The sequence below is a fragment of the Cuculus canorus genome, chromosome 27 (genome assembly GCF_017976375.1).
Source record: "Cuculus canorus isolate bCucCan1 chromosome 27, bCucCan1.pri, whole genome shotgun sequence".
Classification (NCBI taxonomy): domain Eukaryota; kingdom Metazoa; phylum Chordata; class Aves; order Cuculiformes; family Cuculidae; genus Cuculus; species Cuculus canorus.
The window spans coordinates 1,716,267-1,737,405 of record NC_071427.1 but is presented as its reverse complement, the minus strand read 5'-3'; the positions used below and the strand labels follow the sequence as shown (position 1 = coordinate 1,737,405).

The window sequence follows — 21,139 nt, the reverse complement described above, 5'->3', positions numbered from 1 at the left end:
ATGCCGAGCACAAGGGCACAATCCCTTCCCTGCTCCTGCTGGCCACTGTTTCTGATCCAGCCCAAGATGCCATTGTGTTTGGGCAGCAGGAGAGGGTTTTCCTTGCAGCCTGAGTGATCGGAGTAGGTTGGAGAAGTGGACATTCACCCAGAGCTGCTGTGTGGAAGAGCCTTCACAGGTTGGCTGGGCACCCTTGGTGGAGGGGGACACCCCAAATGGTCCCCTTGGAGTTGGGAGGAAAGGTTTTGTGGAGGATCTGAGCATCCCTGCTGAGCTCTACCAGCATCGACCCACTTACCCAGGAGGTGCCTCCTGGCATCAGCAGCACCCAACTGCAGCAGAGGTGGGGACGCCCTGGGCAGGGCCACCCCAAGAGCCCTCCCCACCCGCGTCCTCCCCACCCCCCCCGGCAAACCAGGGCGAAATGAGGAAGTGGGAGGAGGGAAAAAAAAATAAAAAGCAAGAAATTAGTTGTAATTTGTAGTTGCAGCAGCAACACAAAAGCAAAGCGGTCCGAGATGGCCCCGTGTCCTCGGTGACAGGAGCCCCGAGCGCCCCATCCCTGGGGTCAAGGCACAGGGACATCATGGTGAGTGCACCCTGGGGTCCCTCAACCCTGTCTCGCTCGAGCACCCTGGGGATGTCACCCCTTTTCCTGCCACCTCAGGGCTACCTCAGCCGTGTCCTCTCCTGCACCCATCGTGGCTCCTTGCTGCTTTCCAGGAGGTGCCAGGAGCCCACCCAGTGCCCCCGCCGGACAGGCTTGGGGACACGGAGTGGAGCTGGGGCTCGCTGAGGCACTGGGCACAGCAGTGGGGAGCAGCCAGGGATGGGTGCTGGGTGCAGGATTGATGCTTTCAGGAATGCTGACCCGACCAGGATGGAGGCACCAAGTGCTGAGATTGGGCTGACATAGAGTGGGTTTGATTTTGCTGTCATTAGTGCGGTGCCTGCAGGAGAACCCTTAATGTTCCTCTTGGTCCAACTTCCCACCAAGAGCTTTTGGTTTCAGCGCTCGTGGTGTCAGCGGGGTGAGGGCAAGGTGTGGTGCCGTGGGGTGGCAGGAGCTGCCGGTGGGAGCTGAGGCCCCCAGGCCAGTTCAAGCCAGGAAGGACCCTCTGGGTGTTGCATCCCAGGGTTGGACCTCACACCCCGGCACCTGCAGAGAAGAGGGGCTCTGGGCAGGACACGAGGCTGCTTAAAAGGCTGCAGCCAGAGCTGGAAGCTCATCTGGAGGCAGAAGAGGAAGACGAAACCTCTCAAAATTAGGGAGGTGCTCAGGCATGGAATCGTAGAATCACCAGGTTGGAAGGGACCCACTGGATCATCGGGTCCAACCATTCCTAACAATCTCTAAACCATAACCCTCAGCACCTCATCCACCCATCCCTTAAACACCTCCAGGGAAGGGGACTCCACCTCCTCCCTGGGCAGCTGTTCCAGTGCCAAATGACCCTTTCCATGAAAATTTTTTTCCCAATGTCCAGCCTGACCCTCCCCTGGTGCAGCTTGAGGCCATTCCCCCTTGTCCTGTCCTCTGTCACTTGGGAGAAGAGCCCAGCTCCCTCCTCTCCACAACCTCCTTTCAGGCAGTTGTAGAGTAAAGGAGTAAAGGTGTGCACAGGATGGCCCAGGTGGCTCAAAGCATTGCTGTGCCCAGATATCACCACCTCACCAGGCAGAGGACAGTGGCCAGGCTGAAACAGAGCCTTCCCCCACCCAGAGTCGTGGTTGTCACCTCTGAGAGGCTGCTCAGATGCTGTCCCCTGCAAGATGCACACACACTGTTCCCTCCCCACCACCACCTAAGACCTGAAGATGCTTTGTGGCTTTATGAAGGACAGTGGGGATACACAGCCACAACCCCAGCTCCAGCTCCAGGGCCATCCCCCATCCCCAAACCACCATCTCCAAACCCCAAACGCTATCTGAGACCTGGCAGGGTTGTGACAGCCATGCATCACCCCGAGCTGCTCTTCTCAAGGCTTCCGGTGGTTTTAAGGTGTTGGCTGCATCTTGGCTTGCCCCATCTCAAGTCAAAAGGTGCCACCTTGAGCTTGCGGGGGGGGGGGGGGTTGGTGGTTGAAACCTGAAATTTGAAGAAAAACAGATGATGTTTTGCAGTTGGTGCTACAGGGCTGCTCCCCTCCCTGCCTGAACGATGCTATCGCGAGCATCGGGTGCATCTGCACACCCAAGCCCGGGTGGTGGCCTCGATGGTGACAGTCCCCATCCCACAGCCCTTGGCTGGGGCGCTCCTGGGGGTCCTGCTGGGGCTCCCCACGCATCAATCCATCAGAGCTAAGTCCCTTGTGCAAAGCAGCTTCAAACTGCACCTGGAAGCCCAGATCAAGAAGCTGCTCCCCACTCGGCTTTAGGATGCAAACAGCCTCATGGAGATATTTGGTCCAGGTTACGCATCGATCCCTTTCCCTGGAGACCCCCACGGTGGCTGTTGAGCTGCTCCCTGGCTCAACAGAGGGGGGGACCGAGGAATCGCTGCCCCAAATGTCTGAAAGCAAATTCAGTTTCAACCCCTGCTCCTGCAGGGATGCTGCCTGCAGCCCCCGTCCTGCTGAGCTCCGAGCTTGGGCAACGTCATGGCTTTGAGGGAATATCATCCTCTTCATCCTCCCCACAAGATTTTTACTTAGCTGAGCGAGCTCCGGCCCCGTGACCCCCCCTGCGCCGGCTCTCAGGATGTGCTGAGTAAAGCCAGACAGGCTTTGTGCTTTCAGAAACAGGGCAAAACCACCCACGGGCTTGCAAATATTCGGGGCAAAACCTTCATTTAAAGCGAGCCGGTGTTTTCCCTGCAGCTGGGCTGCATCAGGTGCCCTCCTGGGCCAGGAAAGCGCCTACCCTGCACCCAACTCTCGGCAGTCGTTTGATGGAAGGAGAAACTCTGGCTGTCAACTTAAAAACACAGAGGTGGCAATACAGGAAACGCTCAGATTTGTCTTCATTTGGTGCCAGAACCAGCGATGCGAGCCCAGGGTGTCTGCACCGAAGGGCTCGGAGCGGTGGAGGACGGGGAAGGGCAATCGAGGTGTCAGACTGCCCAGAGGCTCCTCCAAACTCCTGGAGTTCACCTGGAGCACAACGTTTTGGCCATGTTGGGTTGAAGCTGGGCAGCTCCTGGTGTCACCTGCAGCTCCCCCGGGGTGACAGCACGGTGGTCTGGAACGATGACTGACCCTGTCTGCGGTTTTCCAGGTGGCTTTTCGAGGGGCTTAGTAGGATAGAGGGGAGGAAGAGGAGGGGAAGGTAAGAAAAAACCCATAAGCAACAAATAGGAGGAAGAGGAGAAGCTCCTGCATGGTTTCAGGACACATGAGCAGCCCCCATCCCTCCTGGACCTCCTGAGCTGACCCAGGACCATGCATCCAAGGGAAGGTGGTGGGACAAAGAAGCCAAAAGCCCTTCCACTGCCAACTACAGGGGCTTGAGCTGCACTTGGGGTTTGGGAGGTATGGACAATAGTTTGGGTTGTGAAGTCCAGCAATCCAGCAGGGAAGGAGGTGGCTCAGAGGAGCAGCATGATGACCACCAAGCTCCTCTGTGCTCCTGACGGTCCCTTCATCCCCCGTCGTGACGGTGCTGGGTTGTGTTGAGCATCCAAGGGCGGGAATGGGGAGCAGCATGCGAAAATCAGGGGTAGGCAGGAGGGTGGAGGGGCATCGGGGTCCAGAGGCCTGAAATCTTGAGAGCCAACAGGAAAATGAAGCAAAAGGGGAAGAGAAGAAAAGGGAAATGCAAAGAGTAAGAGGGTGATGGGGGGGGAGGAGAAGTGAAATGGGTACCGGGAGCACTGGGGTGAAAGCGGAACGGCGTGGGCCGTGGGACAGGCGCAGAGGAGCAGTTCTAGTCCATGGGCTCCACAGCTGCGCTCAGCAAGGATCCTCTGCAGCACAGAGGACAAGAGGACTTTGACAAGTCTTCTTCTTGCAGGGTGACATCTTACCCTCTCCTCCCAGCCCAAGGCTCTGCTTAGGGCTTAAATCCCTAAGGAAAGGGCGATGGGGCACAGTCCCACATCCGCCCTGGGGCAGAGGGGACACGGGAGGGCGCAGAGGATGTGCAGTGCCGGAGACATCGCCACCAGCTGCGATGTCTGCCCTTCCCTTGGGTTATTTTTGCTGCCCCTTTGACTCATAAGCAGAGCTGATGCAGCAATTGCTTCCTTAGTCCTTTGGTGCCTCCGTGATGAGCGAGGGGGGTGCTACAAAGGTGTCTGCTGGCTGTCAGGGCTCTAAATGCTCCTCTCCAGGGAGCCAGACCTGTGGTGGGGCAGGATCCGGCCAGAGGCATGGGGCAAGCCCAGGGGCAGCAGAGCTGGGATTTTGAGCTTTGGAAGGTCTCAGCATGACTAAACCACCCAGAGGGGCCTGTTTTGAAGCCACAGCTGGGGTGGGGGCCAGTTGTAGGGGTAACGGGGTCCAGATCCAGGCCTTGGAGCCCCATTCCCATCGGCGGTGGCCCCGGTGCAGTTGCCGTCACCCTCTTCCCGCAGGGCAGCAAGGAGCGTTTCCACTGGCAGAGCCACAATGTCAAGCAGAGCGGTGTGGACGACATGGTCCTGCTCTCCAAGATCTCCGAGGAGGCCATCGTGGAGAACCTCAAGAAGCGTTTTATGGATGATTACATCTTTGTATCCTTCCTGAAGCAGCAGGACAGGGCTGGGGAGCGGCAGGGCTTTGCCAATGCCTTGGCCAAACTGAGGCTACCCCAACGCTTGCAGAGGGTCCCGTCCCGCACTGTGGTGGGACAAGATTGCAATCAGCTTGGGGAACGCTGCCACGCTGAAGCTGAGTTGCACTCAGCAGGCACTGCAATGGTGGCTCCCATCCCTCTGAGCCCTGGGACCTGTTTTGGTCCTTCCTTTGTGGCCACAAAGATCTAAACAAAGAGCACTGAGAAAAGCCCTTCATCTACTGTACCCACTGCTCCAGCGCACTGGAGACCCACCCGCCTGTGCCAGGGGAGCCAGACCCCAGTGGCAGCAGTGGCCGTTGTCCCCTGTTGGTGTCACCCAACCCCCCTGATGCCCACACTGTGCCTTGGCTGCTCCGCACCCACAGGAAACGCAAGCAAACCCTGGATGGACCAGGAGCATCCCTGCAGATGTGAGGAGTCGGTGCCACCCCTCACTCTCCACTGGCCTCAGGACAAGAAGCACCAAGTTGCACCAGGGCAGGTTTAGACTGGATGTTAGGAAAAATATCTTTGCTGACAGAGTGGTGAAGCCCTGGCAGAGGCTGCTCGGGGCAGTGGGGGAGTCTCCATCCCTGGAGGGGTTCAAAAATTGTGTAGATGTGACGCTTCAGGACATGCTTTAGTAGGCACGGTAGGATGGGGCTGACGGTTGGATTGGATGAGCTTGGAGTTCTTTTCCAACCTTAATGATACTAAGCCCACACGGGATGGAAAGTTCCCACCCTGTGTTGTCCCCAGTGCATCACCCCCCAGCCCAGATGCTTTTGTGGCCGCTGGCTCCCACCATGGAGCTGACGCTGCTGAGCGCAGGCTTGGTGGCTTTCAGGCTTTGTGGCGCAGGTGACGAGCTGTCCTCACGTACAGGATTCCAAGAGCTGAGCCCTTCTCATGTTCCCCCCACACCTGCTTGGGGATGCTGCCGGCTCAGCACCCCCATATCATCGCACACGCTTTGCCTGCACCCCAGATCCCGCGGGCAGACGGCTCTGGTGAGGAAGAGGACAAAATCACTGCTGTGCAGAGCAGGGCACAGTGAGGAATCCACCGGCAGCGGCGCTGAGATGGAGCTGAGCCACTTGCTCACACCACCGCGAGCTGCTGTGGTTTCCCTGAAGATGCAGCTCCGTCCTTACAAGGCGATGCTCTGTCTCGGCCGGTGGTGACGCAGCCATCCTCGCCGCTCTCTCTGCAGCCCTGGGGCTTTAACTGCATTTAGGGGCTGGCTTTGGGGTTGGCTTTTTTATTGTTTTTGAAGAAAAAATTTACCTCACAGAGCCTCTTTCTTCCTTTTTTTGCGGGCTGCTGTGCACAGGGCCTCTGCCTGGCCATGACTCAACGCCCCGCGCTTCTGCATTTCCCAGAAAAGCCCCTCTTTTCCTGCCCTTCGCCTGCTCTTCCCCCTTCCCTGCTGTCAGGTGGGCTGAAAATAGGACAGCAAGGGCGCCCAGCTTCCTCCTCCCCAGCATTTGCCCCGCGTGCTGAGGGCTCAGCCCCCTCCTGCTGCTGCGTCACCAGGCACAATTCCCTGTTTTCCATTTCCCTGCCCACACCTGGGTGACTCAGGGATGCTGCAGGCAGGGGCTGAGGGAGCTGAAGTGTCTGGGTGGCAAGAGCAGGCAGTTTTTCTCCTCTCCGTGCCTCAGTTTCCCTGCTTGGCAAGTGGAGGTGGGCTCCTGCTGCAAAAGCCGTAGATGGAGCATGAGTAGCTGAGCAGAAGAATGATGGGAGGCTGCGGGGTGCTGGGAATGATACTTTTGGAGCTGATCCTCAGAGTAAGGCATCATGTACAAAACTGGGAAGCTGCGAGGATCCACCTGTTGCAACCTGGTCCCACTGCAGGGGCACACCAGGGCCAAAGGAGTGAAGCAAGACTACCAACTCATAGTAGCATCTCTGCCTGCACCTGAGCTAGAAATCCTTGTGGCATCCCTGGTGCAGCTTCCAGGAAGAGGCAGGGACCCCCAAACACCTTCCTGTCATTGCTCGCACTGACTCTGCCTCCCAACACGGTGAGAGGGGCGGTGGGACATGAAAAACGATGGACAGACCTTAACCTGCTGCTCAGACCTACATCGGGCCGGTGCTCATCTCCGTCAACCCCTTCAAGCAGATGCCATACTTCACGGACCGGGAGATCGAGTTGTATCAGGGCGCGGTGAGGCTGCTGTGGCGTTGGGTTTAATTTGGTGTGAAACATCCTAGGGGTGTCCCATGAGTGTCCCCATCCTCCCCAGCCCTTTGGGTGCTGCAGGGGTTGGTGCTTCCAAACACATTGATGGCGATTCAATGATGAGACTTGGGAGCAATTCCACATTCCTGGGAAATTCAGCCTATAAAGACACACCAAAGTAGCCCAAGTATGGTAAAATCAGCCTGAGTTACTGGCTGTGCAACAAGGAGCTTCCCAAGGAGGTGGGGAGAGCCAAAAGACCATCTGACCTCTACTCGTAGAATCATAGAATCATAGAATCGTTTGGGTTGGAAGGGACCTTAGAGATCATCCAGTTCCAACGCCCTCGCCATGGGCAGGGACACCTCCCACTGGATCAGGGGCTCCAAGCCCCATCCAACCTGGCCTGGAACCCCTCCAGGGATGGGGCAGCCACCACTGCTCTGGGCAACCTGGGCCAGGGCCTCCCCACTCTCATTGTAAAGAAACTCTTCCTTATGTCCAGTCTAAATCTGCCCCTCTCCAGTTTACATCCGTTCCCCCTCATCCTGTCCCCATGAGCCTTTATGAACAGCCCCTCTCCAGCTTTCCTGGAGCCCCTTCAGGTACTGGAAGGTCTCTATAAGGTCTCCTCTGAGCCTTCTCTTCTCCAGGCTGAACAACCCCAACTCTCTCAGCCTGTCCTCCTATGGGAGGTTCTCAGGATCATCTGAGGAGCCCTCAGATCATCCTTGTAGCCTCCTCTGGACCCATGCCAACAGTTCCATCTCCTTCTTACGTTGAAGATTCCAGAACTTGACACAATATTCCAGATCTGGACACAATATTCCAGATGAGGTCTCACGAGGCCATGCTTGTGCCCAGAGACCATATTCCCTGTCCCTGCTGTGTTCTGCTGCCTCCTGCAATGCCTGGGCAGAGTGATGGGGGTTTGGGGAGGAGGCTCGGAGTGGGGGTCTCATGGCTGCTCTCTGCTCAGCCCTGCTCTCCTTCTCCCCCCACTTTAGGCTCAGTATGAAAATCCCCCCCATATCTACGCCCTGACCGACAACATGTACCGCAACATGCTCATCGACGGGGAGAACCAGTGCGTCATCATCAGGTAGGGTGCACGTGGGGCGCAGTTGGGGACCCCGTGCCGTTGGTCCGGGGGTGGTTGCCCCCATCTCCCCACATCTCGGGGCATCCCAGCTAAACACGGCAGCAGGACCGTGGCAGCTGAAGCCCAGCAGTGAGGTCCTGGGGGACCCCGAGGGACCCCAGCATCCTGGGCCATGGGCACCACGGGCTGCGACCAGGTCATCCCAGGCAGGGAACGAGCCTTGTGCAATGCGCTTTTCCGGATGAGTGTTGCAAGGGAAATGATCAGGATGTGGGGCAAGGCCAGAGACTTCCCCTTGAGGCTCCCAAGTCTCCCTTCTCCCCTCCAAAATCACAGAATCACAGAATCACAAGGTTGGAAAGGACCCATTGGATCATCGAGTCCAACCATTCCTAACACTCCCTAAACCATTTCCCTCAGCACTTCATCCACCCGTTCCTTAAACACCTCCAGGGAAGGCGACTCCACCCCCTCCCTGGGCAGCTGTTCCAGTGCCAAATGACTCTTACTGTGAAGAATTTTTTTCTGATATCCAACCTGAACCTCCCCTGGCACAGCTTGAGGCCATTCCCCCTTGTCCTGTCCTCTGTCCCTTGGGAGTAGAGCCCAGCTCCCTCCTCTCCACAACCTCCTTTCAGGTAGTTGTAGAGAGCAATAAGGTCTCCCCTCAGCCTCCTCTTCTCCAGGCTAAACACCCCCAGCTCTCTCAGCCGCTCCTCGTCAGACGTTCTCCAGCCCCTCACCAGCTTCGTTGCTCTTCTCTGGACACACTCCAGAGCCTCAACAAGAAATCCAGCATCTCCTCCTGGAGCAGCTCCTCGCCCAACCTCGGTTTTCATACCGAAAATGCCGGCGAATAAACTCTCTGAGACTCGTTTTTGAGTTTCAGAAGGCGAGCATCTTTTCTCAGCCTTGCCTACACAAGGCGGTGATCATCGAGCGAGAGCAGCGAGGCAAGAGCTGGGACAGAAGAGATTTCCGCTTACATGCAGATGCATACATTTTCCCAGAACCTTATGCATATTTTATTACTTTCCAAGGTCTAATTTTAGTGTTATTATGAACCTCACAACAGTCAATCTCTGCTAATTTGGAGGTGGCTCCAGCTCTGCCTGACCTTGCGTTAGAGATGGGAGAACACTGCAAACATAGCTCAGAGTACACAGCAGGAGGGAGGTCACAGCCCCCATGACCCCCCATCACCCCAGATCCCCCTCCAACATCCTACCCCCAAGCACCCCATGATAGGTGTCTCCAGAAGGGCCGTTTCATGTCTCCTCTGCTTTGACATTTGCACAGTGGTGAAAGCGGGGCTGGGAAAACGGTGGCAGCGAAATACATCATGGGCTACATCTCCAAAGTGTCCGGAGGTGGTGAGAAAGTACAGGTATGGCTGCTTCCCCCCCTGCATCACCCCCCAGCTGCTCCCCATCAGGTTGGAAGGGACCCCAAGGTCCACCCCCCGCCAAGGGCAGGGACATCTCCCACTGGATCCAGTTGCTCCAAGCCCCATCCAGCCTGGCCTTGAACACCTCCACAGATGGAACAGACACAACCTCTCTGGGCAACCTGTTCCACCCTCATCATGAAGAATTTCTTCCTAATGTCTAACCTAAATCTTCCCCTCTCCAATTTAAAGCCATTCCCCCTCATCCTATCACTCCATGTCCTTGTAAACAGTCCCTCCTCAACTTTCCTGTAGCCCCTTCAGATATTGGGAGGCCACAATAAGGTCTCCCCACAGCCTTCTCTTCTCTGGTATGTGGTCTCCCAGCTCAGACCCTCCTTTCCTCTGCCTCCAGCATGTGAAGGACATCATCCTGCAGTCCAACCCACTGCTGGAAGCCTTCGGGAATGCCAAAACCATACGGAACAACAACTCCAGCCGCTTTGTAAGTCACCAGGGCAGGTGCAAAGGGTCAGGATCCATCCCACCATTGGTTCTAGTGTGGTGGGAGAATGGGGAGAGGAACCAAGGGCCATGGGGAGAGAAGATTCCTGCTGTCACAGCCACGGCTCTGAGCAGGAGCTGTGCCGGTGCAGGGGAAGTACTTCGAGATCCAGTTCAGCCGAGGCGGTGAGCCCGACGGGGGGAAGATCTCCAACTTTCTGCTAGAGAAGTCGCGGGTGGTGAGCCAGAATGAGTGCGAGAGGAATTTCCACATCTACTACCAGGTACGGGGAGCACAGAGACAGCTGAGGCTGCCGCAGGGATCAGGGTTGGGTAACCACAAACTCTGTTTCTCTCCCAGCTCATCGAAGGAGCATCCCAAGAGCAGCGTCAGAACCTGGGGATCATGAGCCCGGATTATTACTACTACCTGAATCAGTCGGACACGTACCAGGTGGAGGGCACGGATGACCGCAGTGACTTCCATGAGACCATGGTGAGTGCCTGGGATAGGGAGTCCCCAACGCTGCCTGCAGCCGGGCAGGGGCTGACAGGCTCTCCGCACCCCCAGAACGCCATGCAGGTCATCGGAATCCGGGGTGAGGATCAGCAGCTGGTGCTGCAGATCGTGGCAGGGATCCTGCACCTGGGAAACATCAGCTTTCAGGAGGAAGGCAACTACGCCCGGGTGGAAAATGCTGACTGTGAGTAGCGAACTCTCCCCTGCTCCGCAGGGAGACCTCATTGCTCTCTACAACTCCCTGAAAGGAGGTTGTGGAGAGGAGGGAGCTGGGCTCTTCTCCCAAGTGACAGAGGACAGGACAAGGGGGAATGGCCTCAAGCTGCGCCAGTGGAGGGTCAGGCTGGATGTCAGGAAAAAATTTTTCACAGCAAGGGTCATCGGGTGCTGTCAGAGGCTGCCCAGGGGGGTGGTGGAGTCCCCATCCCTGGAGGTATTTAAAACACAGGTAGATGAGGTGCTCAGGGATATGGTTTAGTGGCAGATAGGAAAGGTTGGACTCGATGATCCAAGAGGTCTTTTCCAACCTGGTGATTCTATGATTCTATGACAAGCAGGGATGCTCGCAGAGCCTCTTGGCAATGAATTGCAAAGCATCCATAGCACAAATCTCTTGGCAGTTGAAAGAGGTGGCATCAGCATCTTCCCCACATTAGATGTGGGGAAACTGAGGCAACAAGCAGAGCTTAACTAGCAAGGAGGTGGATGCCAGGAGTTGCTTGCAGCGATTTAGCAGAGGAAGGATCATGTCCCACATCCCCGGCTGCTGCCCCGCTGCTGTCTTTTGCACTTGGCCAGGGCTGGGAGGTCCAGCAGTGGCTGCAGGCAGTGTGCTGGGGGCATCTGGGGAGCAGACAGCCCTGACTATACCCCCACCTACCCAGCACTGGCTTTCCCTGCCTACCTGCTGGGGATCGACCAGGACCGCCTCAACGAGAAGGTCACCAGCAGGAAAATGGACAGCAAATGGGGCGGCCGCTCCGAGTCCATCACCGTCACCCTCAACGTGGAGCAGGCAGCTTACACCCGGGACGCCTTGGCCAAGGGGCTCTACGCACGCGTCTTCGACTTCCTCGTGGAGGTGTGTGACGCTGGCAGGCTGGGCTGAGGGTGGCCACAGCGCGCAGAGGATGCTCGCCATCCCCTCCCTCGTGCAGCCAGCCCCACCACCCTATGGCTTGGATGAAGAGGACACACCTGTCTTTCCCTACAGTCTATCAACCGAGCTATGCAGAAGCCATACGAGGAGTACAGCATCGGGGTGCTGGACATCTACGGCTTTGAAATATTCCAGGTATGCATTTCTTTGGTGCAGGAGCCCAACCGGAGAACGTCCTTCCCTGCTCCCACAGCGTGGAGGGTGGCTGAAGAGAGGGGCTGTTCACAGTCGATGGCCCCAAGAGGGGTCCCTGTAGCAGCACCCAAAGGCTCTGCTGTTTGGGGATGTCCCCCTCCCGGTGCAGTGAGAGGAGGAGAAGCCAACTCAGCCCCATCTTCTTTTTCGTTTTGTGGCCTTTTGTAGAAAAATGGCTTTGAGCAATTCTGCATTAACTTTGTGAACGAGAAGCTGCAGCAGATCTTCATAGAGCTGACCCTGAAGGCAGAGCAGGTACTGGAGGAACTGGGCTGGGGGCGTGCAGGGCTGCACCAGTCCCTCAGTCCCTGCACCCACACTGCTGGCTGGTCCCAGCACCACAGCTGGGGCAGAGGGGCTGCACCTTATCCCATGGGTCAGGGGCCCACCTGGCTCTCCCGGTGCTTCCCCAGGAGGAATACGTGCAGGAGGGGATCAAGTGGACCCAGATCCAATACTTCAACAACAAGGTGGTGTGTGACTTGATAGAGAACAAGCTGGTGAGTGGGGTTCTCTCCTCTGGGGGAGGCTTTCTCAGAGCTGAAGCACCTGGGGGGGGTGCCAGATGGGCTGGGTGATGCTGAAGATGAGTGGCAGAAGCTGGTCCTGAGGGGCAGCATCCTTGGGAGAGCAGCAGCCACTCTACATCTTTAACCTAAGCTGCAGTACAGCGTGAAGCAACTTTAACAAGTGCTGGGCACTTGAGCACAACCAGATGCAGGATTGGGCCCTGCCCACAGCTTTCAGACACCCGTAGCTTTGCTCTCCCTTTTCCAGAACCCTCCAGGGATCATGAGTGTCCTGGATGATGTCTGTGCCACCATGCATGCCACCGGCGAGGGGGCGGACCAGACCCTGCTGCAGAAGCTGCAGGCGGCCGTGGGCACCCACGAGCACTTCAACAGCTGGAGCTCAGGCTTCATCATCCACCACTATGCAGGCAAGGTACAGCACCCCAAAATCCTCACCCTGCACCCCACATTCTACCACCCTACAGCCCTGACCAGAGTACGACAGGGCTGAGCTCCCCTCTGTCCCCAGGTCTCCTATGATGTGAACGGCTTCTGCGAGCGCAACCGCGATGTGCTCTTCACCGACTTGATCGAGCTCATGCAGAGCAGCGAATAGTAAGTCCTGGCAGCGCTGTGGTCCTGGGGACCACCCCAAAAGGGCTGGGACAGAGGGCAGCATCCTCAACATCCAGATCAGAAAGCTTTACTGGTGCTGCTTCTGCCAGAGCCACAGCTTGGGGTGCTCAGCACCCCACCAGCACCAGCGGCATCTCCCCATCGAGTCCAACACCACCCAGGGGCTGCAGGGCTGGGCAGAGGGGAGGTCACTCACCAGCACCAATCCTGCTCAGTCAAGGGGCGTGGGATGAGCCACCGTGCAGGGTTTCCCAGCAGCAGAAAGTGGAGCTGGAGCTGGTTCCACCTGCTGAGCTCAGGGAGCCTGGCAGCTCTCACATGGGGACTGTCGTCTGCCTTTCAGTGGGTTTATCCGGATGCTGTTCCCAGAAAAGCTTGATTCTGACAAAAAGGGGCGACCGACCACTGCGGGCTCCAAAATCAAGGTATGTCCCAGAGGCTGCTGGAGAGGAGCTGCCTGTGGGGCAGCAGCCGGGTGATGGGCTTCCCCCAACACCTTTGACGCTACAGAGGTCGACCCTTGCAACAGAAACAGGCTAATGACCTGGTGAACACGCTAATGAAGTGCACGCCACACTACATCCGCTGCATCAAGCCCAACGAGACCAAGAAGCCCCGGGACTGGGAGGAGAACAGGTAACAGAAGCTCCTTGTGATAGATCAGGGAGCCCAGAGATCCTGGGAAAGAGAACCCAGTGATGGGGATGTGGCCAGGATCATCTTTCCTCCAAAAACTGCACCCCTGGGCTGGTCCCTGTGTGCTGCCCACAGACCCAGGGGAGCACAAGGCAGGTGCTGAGGAGGACGTGAAGACACATTGGCTCCTCTACATGTCTCTATCTGAGCCCCAAGAAGCTCTCACAAGCCAAGGTCATTCCAGTGCAAAGCAATGGCCAAAGGCCAAAGAGTCTCCCAACAAATTGTCACCCTACGCTGAGAGTGTCCCATCTGGATCCACAGGGTCAAGCACCAAGTCGAGTACCTGGGGCTGAAGGAGAACATCCGGGTGCGCCGGGCGGGTTTTGCCTACCGCCGCCTCTTCCAGAAATTCCTGCAGCGGTGAGCGACCACCAGGATGGGGGGTGGCAGGTCCCAGTAGCCCAGCCATGACTTATGCCTCGTCTCCTGGCAGCTACGCCATCCTCACCCCTGAGACGTGGCCATCCTGGCGTGGGGACGAGCGGCAAGGGGTGCAGCACTTGCTGCGCTCTGTCAACATGGACCCGGACCAGTACCAGATGGGGCAGAGCAAGGTGTTTGTCAAGAACCCCGAATCGGTAGGTGGTCATAGAATCATAGAATCACCAGGTTGGAAAAGACCTCTTGGGTCATCGAGTCCAACCATTCCTATCTGCCACTAAACCATGGCCCTGAAGACCTCACCCACCCATCTTTTAAATCCCTCCAGGGATGGGGACTCCACCACCACCCTGGGCAGCCTCTGCCAGGGCCCCATGACCCTTTCTGTGAAAAACTTCTTCCTGATATCCACTCTGACCCTCCCCTGATGGAGCTTGAGGCCATTCCCCCTTGTCCTGTCCTCTGTCACTTGGGAGAAGAGCCCAGCTCCCTCCTCTCCACAACCTCCTTTCAGGCAGTTGTAGAGAGCAATAAGGTCTCCCCTCAGCCTCCTCTTCTCCAGGCTAAACAACCCCAGCTCTCTCAGCCGCTCCTCGTCAGACGTTCTCCAGCCCCTCACCAGCTTCGTTGCTCTTCTCTGGACACACTCCAGAGCCTCAACATCCTTCTTGTGGTGAGGGGTCCAGAACTGAACACAATACTCAAGGTGCGGTCTCACCAGCACCGATTACAGAGGGAGAATCCCCTCCCTGTTCCTGCTGGTCACACCGTTTCTGATCCAAGCCAAGATGCCATTGGCCTACTTGGCCACCTGGGCCACTGCTGGCTCATGTTCAGTCGCCTGGTCCTTGCAGCCCAGCACCCTTGGAGGATGCTGCACGCCGCTGAGCATGGTCTGGGCCAGCACTAGGGAGGATTTGGAGTGCCAATGTGCGGCAGAAGGGATGCGGCACAGGGCCCCTGGCTGGCCGCGCTCAGCACCTCACATGTCTCCCAGCTTTTCCTCCTTGAAGAGATGCGGGAGCGGAAGTTCGACGGCTTCGCCCGGGTGATCCAGAAAGCCTGGCGCCGTCACGTGGCCATCCGGAAGTATGAGCAGATGCGAGAGGAGGGTAAGACCAGGCAAAGATGGGGACATCGGCACCTTGGCACTCGTTTTGGATTGTCCTTTGCTGGGGCCATCCCAGATGCTGCAGTGACAGGGGAGCAGCACCCCAGCCCTTATTTATCACTGAATCGTGGCATGGTTTGGGTTGGAAGGGGCATTAGAACCCATCCAGTTCCACCCACCTGCCATGGGCAGGGACACCTCCCCCTGGATCAGGGGCTCCAAGCCCCATCCAACCTCTCCTGGAAAACCTCCAGGGATGGGGCAGCCACCACTGCTCTGGGCAACCTGGGCCAGGGCCTCCCCACCCTCATCATGAAGAATTTCTTCCTAATGTCTAATCTAAATCTTCCCCCCTTCAACTTAAAGCCATTAATTATGACACTAATGAAGAGGGGAGTGAGAAGGGAGCAGAACACGAGGAGCCCCGGGTCCTTTTCTACAAGAGTGCGCAGATTTCTTGTTCTTATTTCCAGCCCACAGGGGCCGTAGGGCAGAACATGGAGCTTCTCTCTGTCTCGCTCTGCATTTTGTTGCTTTCAGATGGACAGGGAGGAGGAGCTGAGAGTCAACGTTTGCAGAGGGATAGAAAAGGCCAGTGGTCACCACCTGACCCCAACCTGAGCCTTTTCCCACCCTCCCAAGGGTGCAGGGAAAAATCGAGTGGAAACCCCAGAAAGCCACTGGGTCGCTCCCTCCTCCCCAATTCAAGGGGTTTTTTGAGCTCAGTTAATAGGTTTTGAGTCCAACCAAGCTCAAGCAGCTCAGATTCTTCCCATGGCATTAAACGAGCCCCACTTCTTGCTGCCACAGTCCACGTGATGGCTCCCACAGCTGTTTTAGGACAGCAGGTGGGCAGGGGCTGTGGGCTGAGCCACCACCACAGAGCCCTGTCCAACCAGCATCATTCTGGGGTCCTACACAGCCTCCAACATCCTTTACAACTTCAAAGAGAGGAGGAGGAACAGCATTAACCGGAATTTTGTGGGTGATTACCTGGGCATGGAGGAGCGGCCGGAGCTGCGCCAGTTCCTGGCCAAGCGGGAACGGATAGACTTTGCTGACTCCATCACTAAGTACGACCGGAGATTCAAGGTACGTGGACCTGCCCAGGGCTTGGGATAGGCCAAAACATGGCTTGTGGTGGCTGCCTTTGGGTGAGATATGTGGTGTCCTCCAAAACACCCCCTATTCCTGCCCTTTCCCAGCCCATCAAGCGGGACTTCATCCTCACTCCCAAGTACTTCTACTTGATCGGGCGAGAGAAGGTGAAGAAAGGGCCCGAGAAGGGGCAGATCAAGGAGGTGCTGAAGAAGAAGGTGGAGCTCCAGGCGGTGAGCAGCATCTCACTGAGGTGTGTCCCCCAGCATGGGCATTGTGGGCTCTGCATCTGGGCAGTTGGGCTTCATCCATCAACTCCACCAGCCTTCTCCATCCTCTGGTGTCCCCAGCCAGGTCCCAGCCCCACGCCTGCGGCGGCAGCAGGGCATTGGGGTGTGGGGAGGTGGTTGCCCATAGGGTGCTTTGCCTATGTGTCTTTGGAGGCGAAGGAGGTTTCCAGCTAATTCATAGAATCATTCAGGTTGGAAAAGACCTCTAAGCTCATCCAGTCCAACCTCACCGTACCTACTAAACCATGTCCTCAAGTGCCACTCCAAATCACCCTCCGCATCTCCTTGGGGTTGATCGAGGCCCAGCAGGGTCTCCTGGCTCCCCGCCAGCGCTGGCTGGCACCAGCCTTGCCCCCACTGATGCCCCAACACTGGGGTTGCTCCCCCAGCACCAGGCAGGATGATTTCTTTATCCTCCATGAGAACGATGCCGACAACTTTTTGGAGTCCATCTTCAAGACGGAGCTGATCAGCCTGCTGTGTAAACGCTACGAGGAGCTCACTCGCACCAAGCTGCGCCTCTCCTTCAAGGACACGTAAGGATGGAGTCTGGGAGAGGTGACAAAGCAGGATGAGGTCCCATCCACATGACCTCACGGCCCCTCTCTCCCCTAGACTACAGTTTCGAGTGAAGAAGGAGGGCTGGGGCGGTGGCGGCACCCGCAACGTCACCTTCGTCAGAGGACAAGGCGACGTGGCCACCCTCAAAGCTGGAGGCAAAACCCTTACGGTCAGCATTGGGGATGGGCTCCCCAGGAATGCCAGTGAGTGCCAGGGCACCTGGGAAGTGGTGGAGGGGGGACGGGGACGGAAGCACTGGGGCTGCAGGGCACAGCTGGAGACCTGGGAATATCAGGGTGAGCCAGCGAATACCCCAGCCCTGCAGGGCTTGCATTTCACCTAGGAGGAACCCAATCCTGCTCGGGTGATGGGGCAGCATGGGGTATGGAACCGTTGGAAGGGGTCTAGAAGAGCCCATGGAGATGATCCAAGGGCTGGAGCAACTCTGCTATGAGAACAGGCTGAGAGCTGGGGTTGTTCAACCTGGAGAAGAGAAGGCTGTGGGGAGACCTTAGAGCTGCTTCCAGTGCTGAAAGGATCTCCAGGAAAGATGGGGACGGGCTTTTTCCAAGGGTCTGGAGTGATAGGACAAGGGGAACGGCTCTAAATTGGGAGAGGGAAGATTTATATTGGGTATTAGAAAGAAATTCTTCTATGATGAGGGTGGGGAGGCCCCGGCCCAGGTTGCCCAGAGCAGTGGTGGCTGCCCCATCCCTGAAGGTGTTCAAGGCCAGGTTGGATGGGGCTTGGAGCCCCTGATCCAGTGGGAGGTGTCCCTGCCCATGGCAGGGGGTTGGAACTGGATGGGCTTTGAGATCCCTTCCAATGCAAACCATGATTTCGGGGCAAAGGGCTGGGTACAAATCTCAGGGGCAGCCACCTCACCAGCCAGGGGACCATCACCTAACGGGGGGCTTGTGTCCCCCCAGAGCCCACGAGGAAGGGGGCAACGCAAAGCAGAGGTGGCGGCAGGCGCCCAGCGCCCTCCCGAAGCGCCCCACCAGCACCCAGAGGTGAGAAGGGCGGTGTCGGGGGAGGATGCTGGGGAGGAGGCACAGCCTGGATCCAGCCAGGAGAGGGGCAGACTGAACGCGGTCCCCCTCTAATGAACCATCCCTGGGGGGGATCTTTCAGGCACCTGCAAGAACGGGGCACCCCGGTTCCCATGCGGCAATGGAAGGGCTCAGCGGGACACCTACACAGCGCCCCAGAAGGCACGGGGGCCACCAGCTGCAGCGCTGCCCACCCGGAACACCACCCGTCAGCCAAAGACACGACCCCCGTCGGAGCAGAACATGGATTTCCTCAATGTGCCCGACCAGGGGGTGGCTGGGTAGGTCCTGTACTGGTGTCCACATCCCCTCCCTGGCCCTGTCCTCCACCGCTGCCAGCCCTAGGGGATGATCCTTCTGCTCTGCCCAGCTGCCCAACCAGGCAACAGGAGGTGGTGGCTCTTGTATCTTGCACCTTGCTCAGCATCTCCCGGGCTCTTGCACAACCCAGTTCTCCCAGTTCCTGCACTGGGAAAACCCACCCGAGCTGCAAACACAGAGCATCCTGTTGATGGGGGAGAGCAGGATGAGAAGGAGGAAGCAGCGCATCCCGCGCCCTCCTGTTCTCCCTGCAATGAACACCATTTCTCCCGGCTCCACAGCATGCAGCGCCGCCGAAGCCTGAGCCAGCGGCCACCCCCGGCCAGGCGTCCCAAGCCACAGCCCAAGGTGGCCGTGCCACGCTGCCAGGCGCTCTACCAGTACATCGGGCAGGACGTGGACGAGCTCAGCTTCAACGTGGGAGACGTCATCGACATCCTACTGGAAGGTGCCACCAGCCTCCTCCCCTGCTCAGCTTCTCCCCACCGTGCGCCGCGGCAGCACCATGCCTGACCCAGCTCTTTTGTCCCCCTTCCCAGATATCTCCGGTTGGTGGAAAGGTCGGCTGCATGGCAAGGAAGGGCTTTTCCCTGGGAACTACGTGCAGAAGATCTGAGCTGGGTGCAGCATGGCTGGAGGCAAGGAAGGGGTCACCATCCTCCCATCCCACCTCTGCCAAAGCCGTGCCGGAGAGGACAGTGGTGGATCTGCAGTGGTTCTCCACCAATGCTGGCATCGAGCAAGCGCTTCCTCATGAGCCATCCTGGTCTCAACCACTGAATCCTGCAGCTGCTTTTGATGGTGGCCTCACTGCAACAAGGACCAGCTCTTTGCTGCTTGTTTGTACCCTGCGAGTGGAACTGATGTGGTGATTCTGGGGTATCAATAGGAATTTTTTTTGTTTGTTTTTTGTAATGGTAAACAATCAGACTCAGCAAATCTCAGTCAAAACTTGAGCCCAGAGTTTGCATTTCACCCCTGCGCTGTGACAACAGCCCTGCGTGCATGTGTCCCCAACACGGGGACGTGGGCAGACAAACATTGGACACCGCCCCATTCCCTCCACGTTGAACCCTCCAGAAGATGCTGAATGCAGAAATCAGTTCCCCCAGGAACTCTGCTCCGGTGTCTACACAGCCTGGAGTGACTCCAGATCATCCCAACTCCAGATCATCTACAACTGCCTGAAAGGAGGTTGTGGAGAGGAGGGAGCTGGGCTCTTCTCCCAAGGGACAGAGGACAGGACAAGAGGGAATGGCCTCAAGCTCCATCAGGGGAGGTTCAGATTGGATATCAGAAAAAAAATTCTTCACAGTAAGAGTCATGGGGCACTGGAACAGCTGCCCAGGGAGGGGGTTGAGTCCCCTTCCCTGGAGGTGTTTAAGGAACGGGTGGATGAAGTGCTGAGGGACATGGTTTAGGGAGTGTTAGGAATGGTTGGACTCGATGATCCAATGGGTTCTTTCCAACCTCGTGATTCTGTGAATCTGTGATCCCACATGGCTGAGAGCTGGGGCTCTGGGTCAGGGAGTGCAGGGAGGGGATGACGGAGGACAGTTTTCAGCTGCAAGAGGGGAGATTGAGATGAGATCTTGGGGAGAAATGTTTTGCTGTGAGGGTGGGGAGGCCCTGGCCCAGGTTGCCCAGAGCAGTGGTGGCTGCCCCATCCCTGGAGGGGTTCCAGGCCAGGTTGGATGGGGCTTGGAGCCCCTGATCCAGTGGGAGGTGTCCCTGCCCATGGCAGGGGTGGGACTGGGTGGGCTTTAAGGTCTCTTCCAACCCAAACCGCTCCACGATTCGATAATCCTGGGCTGCAGCGGCTCTGGGGCTCCGACCCTGGGATGCAGCCGGGGTGGAAGGATTTGTGGGGAAGTGGGGTCTGAGTCCATCCCGGCGTTGTTCCAGCAGCTTTGCAGCAGGGAGAAGATCGAGCAGTGCCGACATGTCGGAGCTCTTCCCTGGCTGCGCAGGCAGCCGGAGGAAGTGACGACAGCCCGCGCCATCCTGCTTCAGCCTCGCTTCCCAGACCTCCTCTTCCTCCCTCCCACAGCCCTCCGCAGGCAGCGCCCCTCACCCAGAGAAGGGGGATTGGGGGGGTGTCAGGGGGCCCCGTTTCCTCCAGGGTAGGGGTGGCACACGCAGGAAGGCTGCTGGGATGGAACCCCTCCATGGCCCCACGCCGCAAACAGCGGTTGGCGAGTTTTTCCGAGCCCTGCTGTCCTTAGAGGGATTTTCCCTGTAAATCACAGGGTTTTGAGAGTCCTTGCACTGCAGGGGGGGAGGGGGGAAGGAGGGTAGAACCTCTGGGTTTATTTTAATGAAAAAAAAATGGCTTTGGAATACTTGGGGGGTGAGGGAAGGGGGTATGAAACTCCTTTCTGCACCTTCTTGGGGGTGGGGGGCAACACCCTGGCAGTGGGTGCTGTGCAAGTCAGGTGTTGCCGCTCAGTCCAGTGGCACCTATTGGGGTGCTCCGATGGGCTCCGGGTGCTCCGAGGGGCTCTGGGTGCTCCGAGGGGCTCCAGGTGCTCCAAGGGGTTTGGGGGGCTCTAAGGGGAAGGGGCTTCAGTTGCTCTGAGGGTCCTAGAGGGCTCCCAGGGGCTTGGGCTGCTCTTAGGAGCCGTGCATGATCTGATGGACTCTGAGGAGTCCAAGGATGCTCCCAGAAGTCCAAGGAACTGGAAGGGGTTGGGCAGCTTCAAAAGGCTTAGGGTACCCAGGGATG

The 21,139-nt window shown here is 57.6% G+C and overlaps 1 protein-coding gene across 1 annotated transcript; it reads left to right on the top strand.

The window, feature by feature from the left end:
- Positions 1–452: 452 nt before the first annotated feature.
- On the top strand, positions 453–19,324 carry MYO1F (myosin IF). Its single transcript, XM_054049795.1, has 28 exons — positions 453–589; positions 4,514–4,651; positions 6,782–6,871; positions 7,894–7,988; positions 9,288–9,375; positions 9,791–9,880; positions 10,032–10,163; positions 10,241–10,375; positions 10,451–10,583; positions 11,284–11,480; positions 11,613–11,693; positions 11,922–12,008; positions 12,167–12,253; positions 12,531–12,698; positions 12,795–12,880; positions 13,245–13,326; positions 13,431–13,537; positions 13,862–13,960; positions 14,034–14,178; positions 14,979–15,093; positions 16,015–16,184; positions 16,298–16,443; positions 16,870–17,016; positions 17,096–17,244; positions 17,971–18,054; positions 18,176–18,374; positions 18,696–18,862; positions 18,954–19,324. Exons 1-28 carry the CDS (start codon positions 587–589, stop codon positions 19,028–19,030), a joined length of 3,297 nt encoding a protein of 1,098 aa, XP_053905770.1. The 5' UTR covers positions 453–586; the 3' UTR covers positions 19,031–19,324.
- Positions 19,325–21,139: the final 1,815 nt, after the last annotated feature.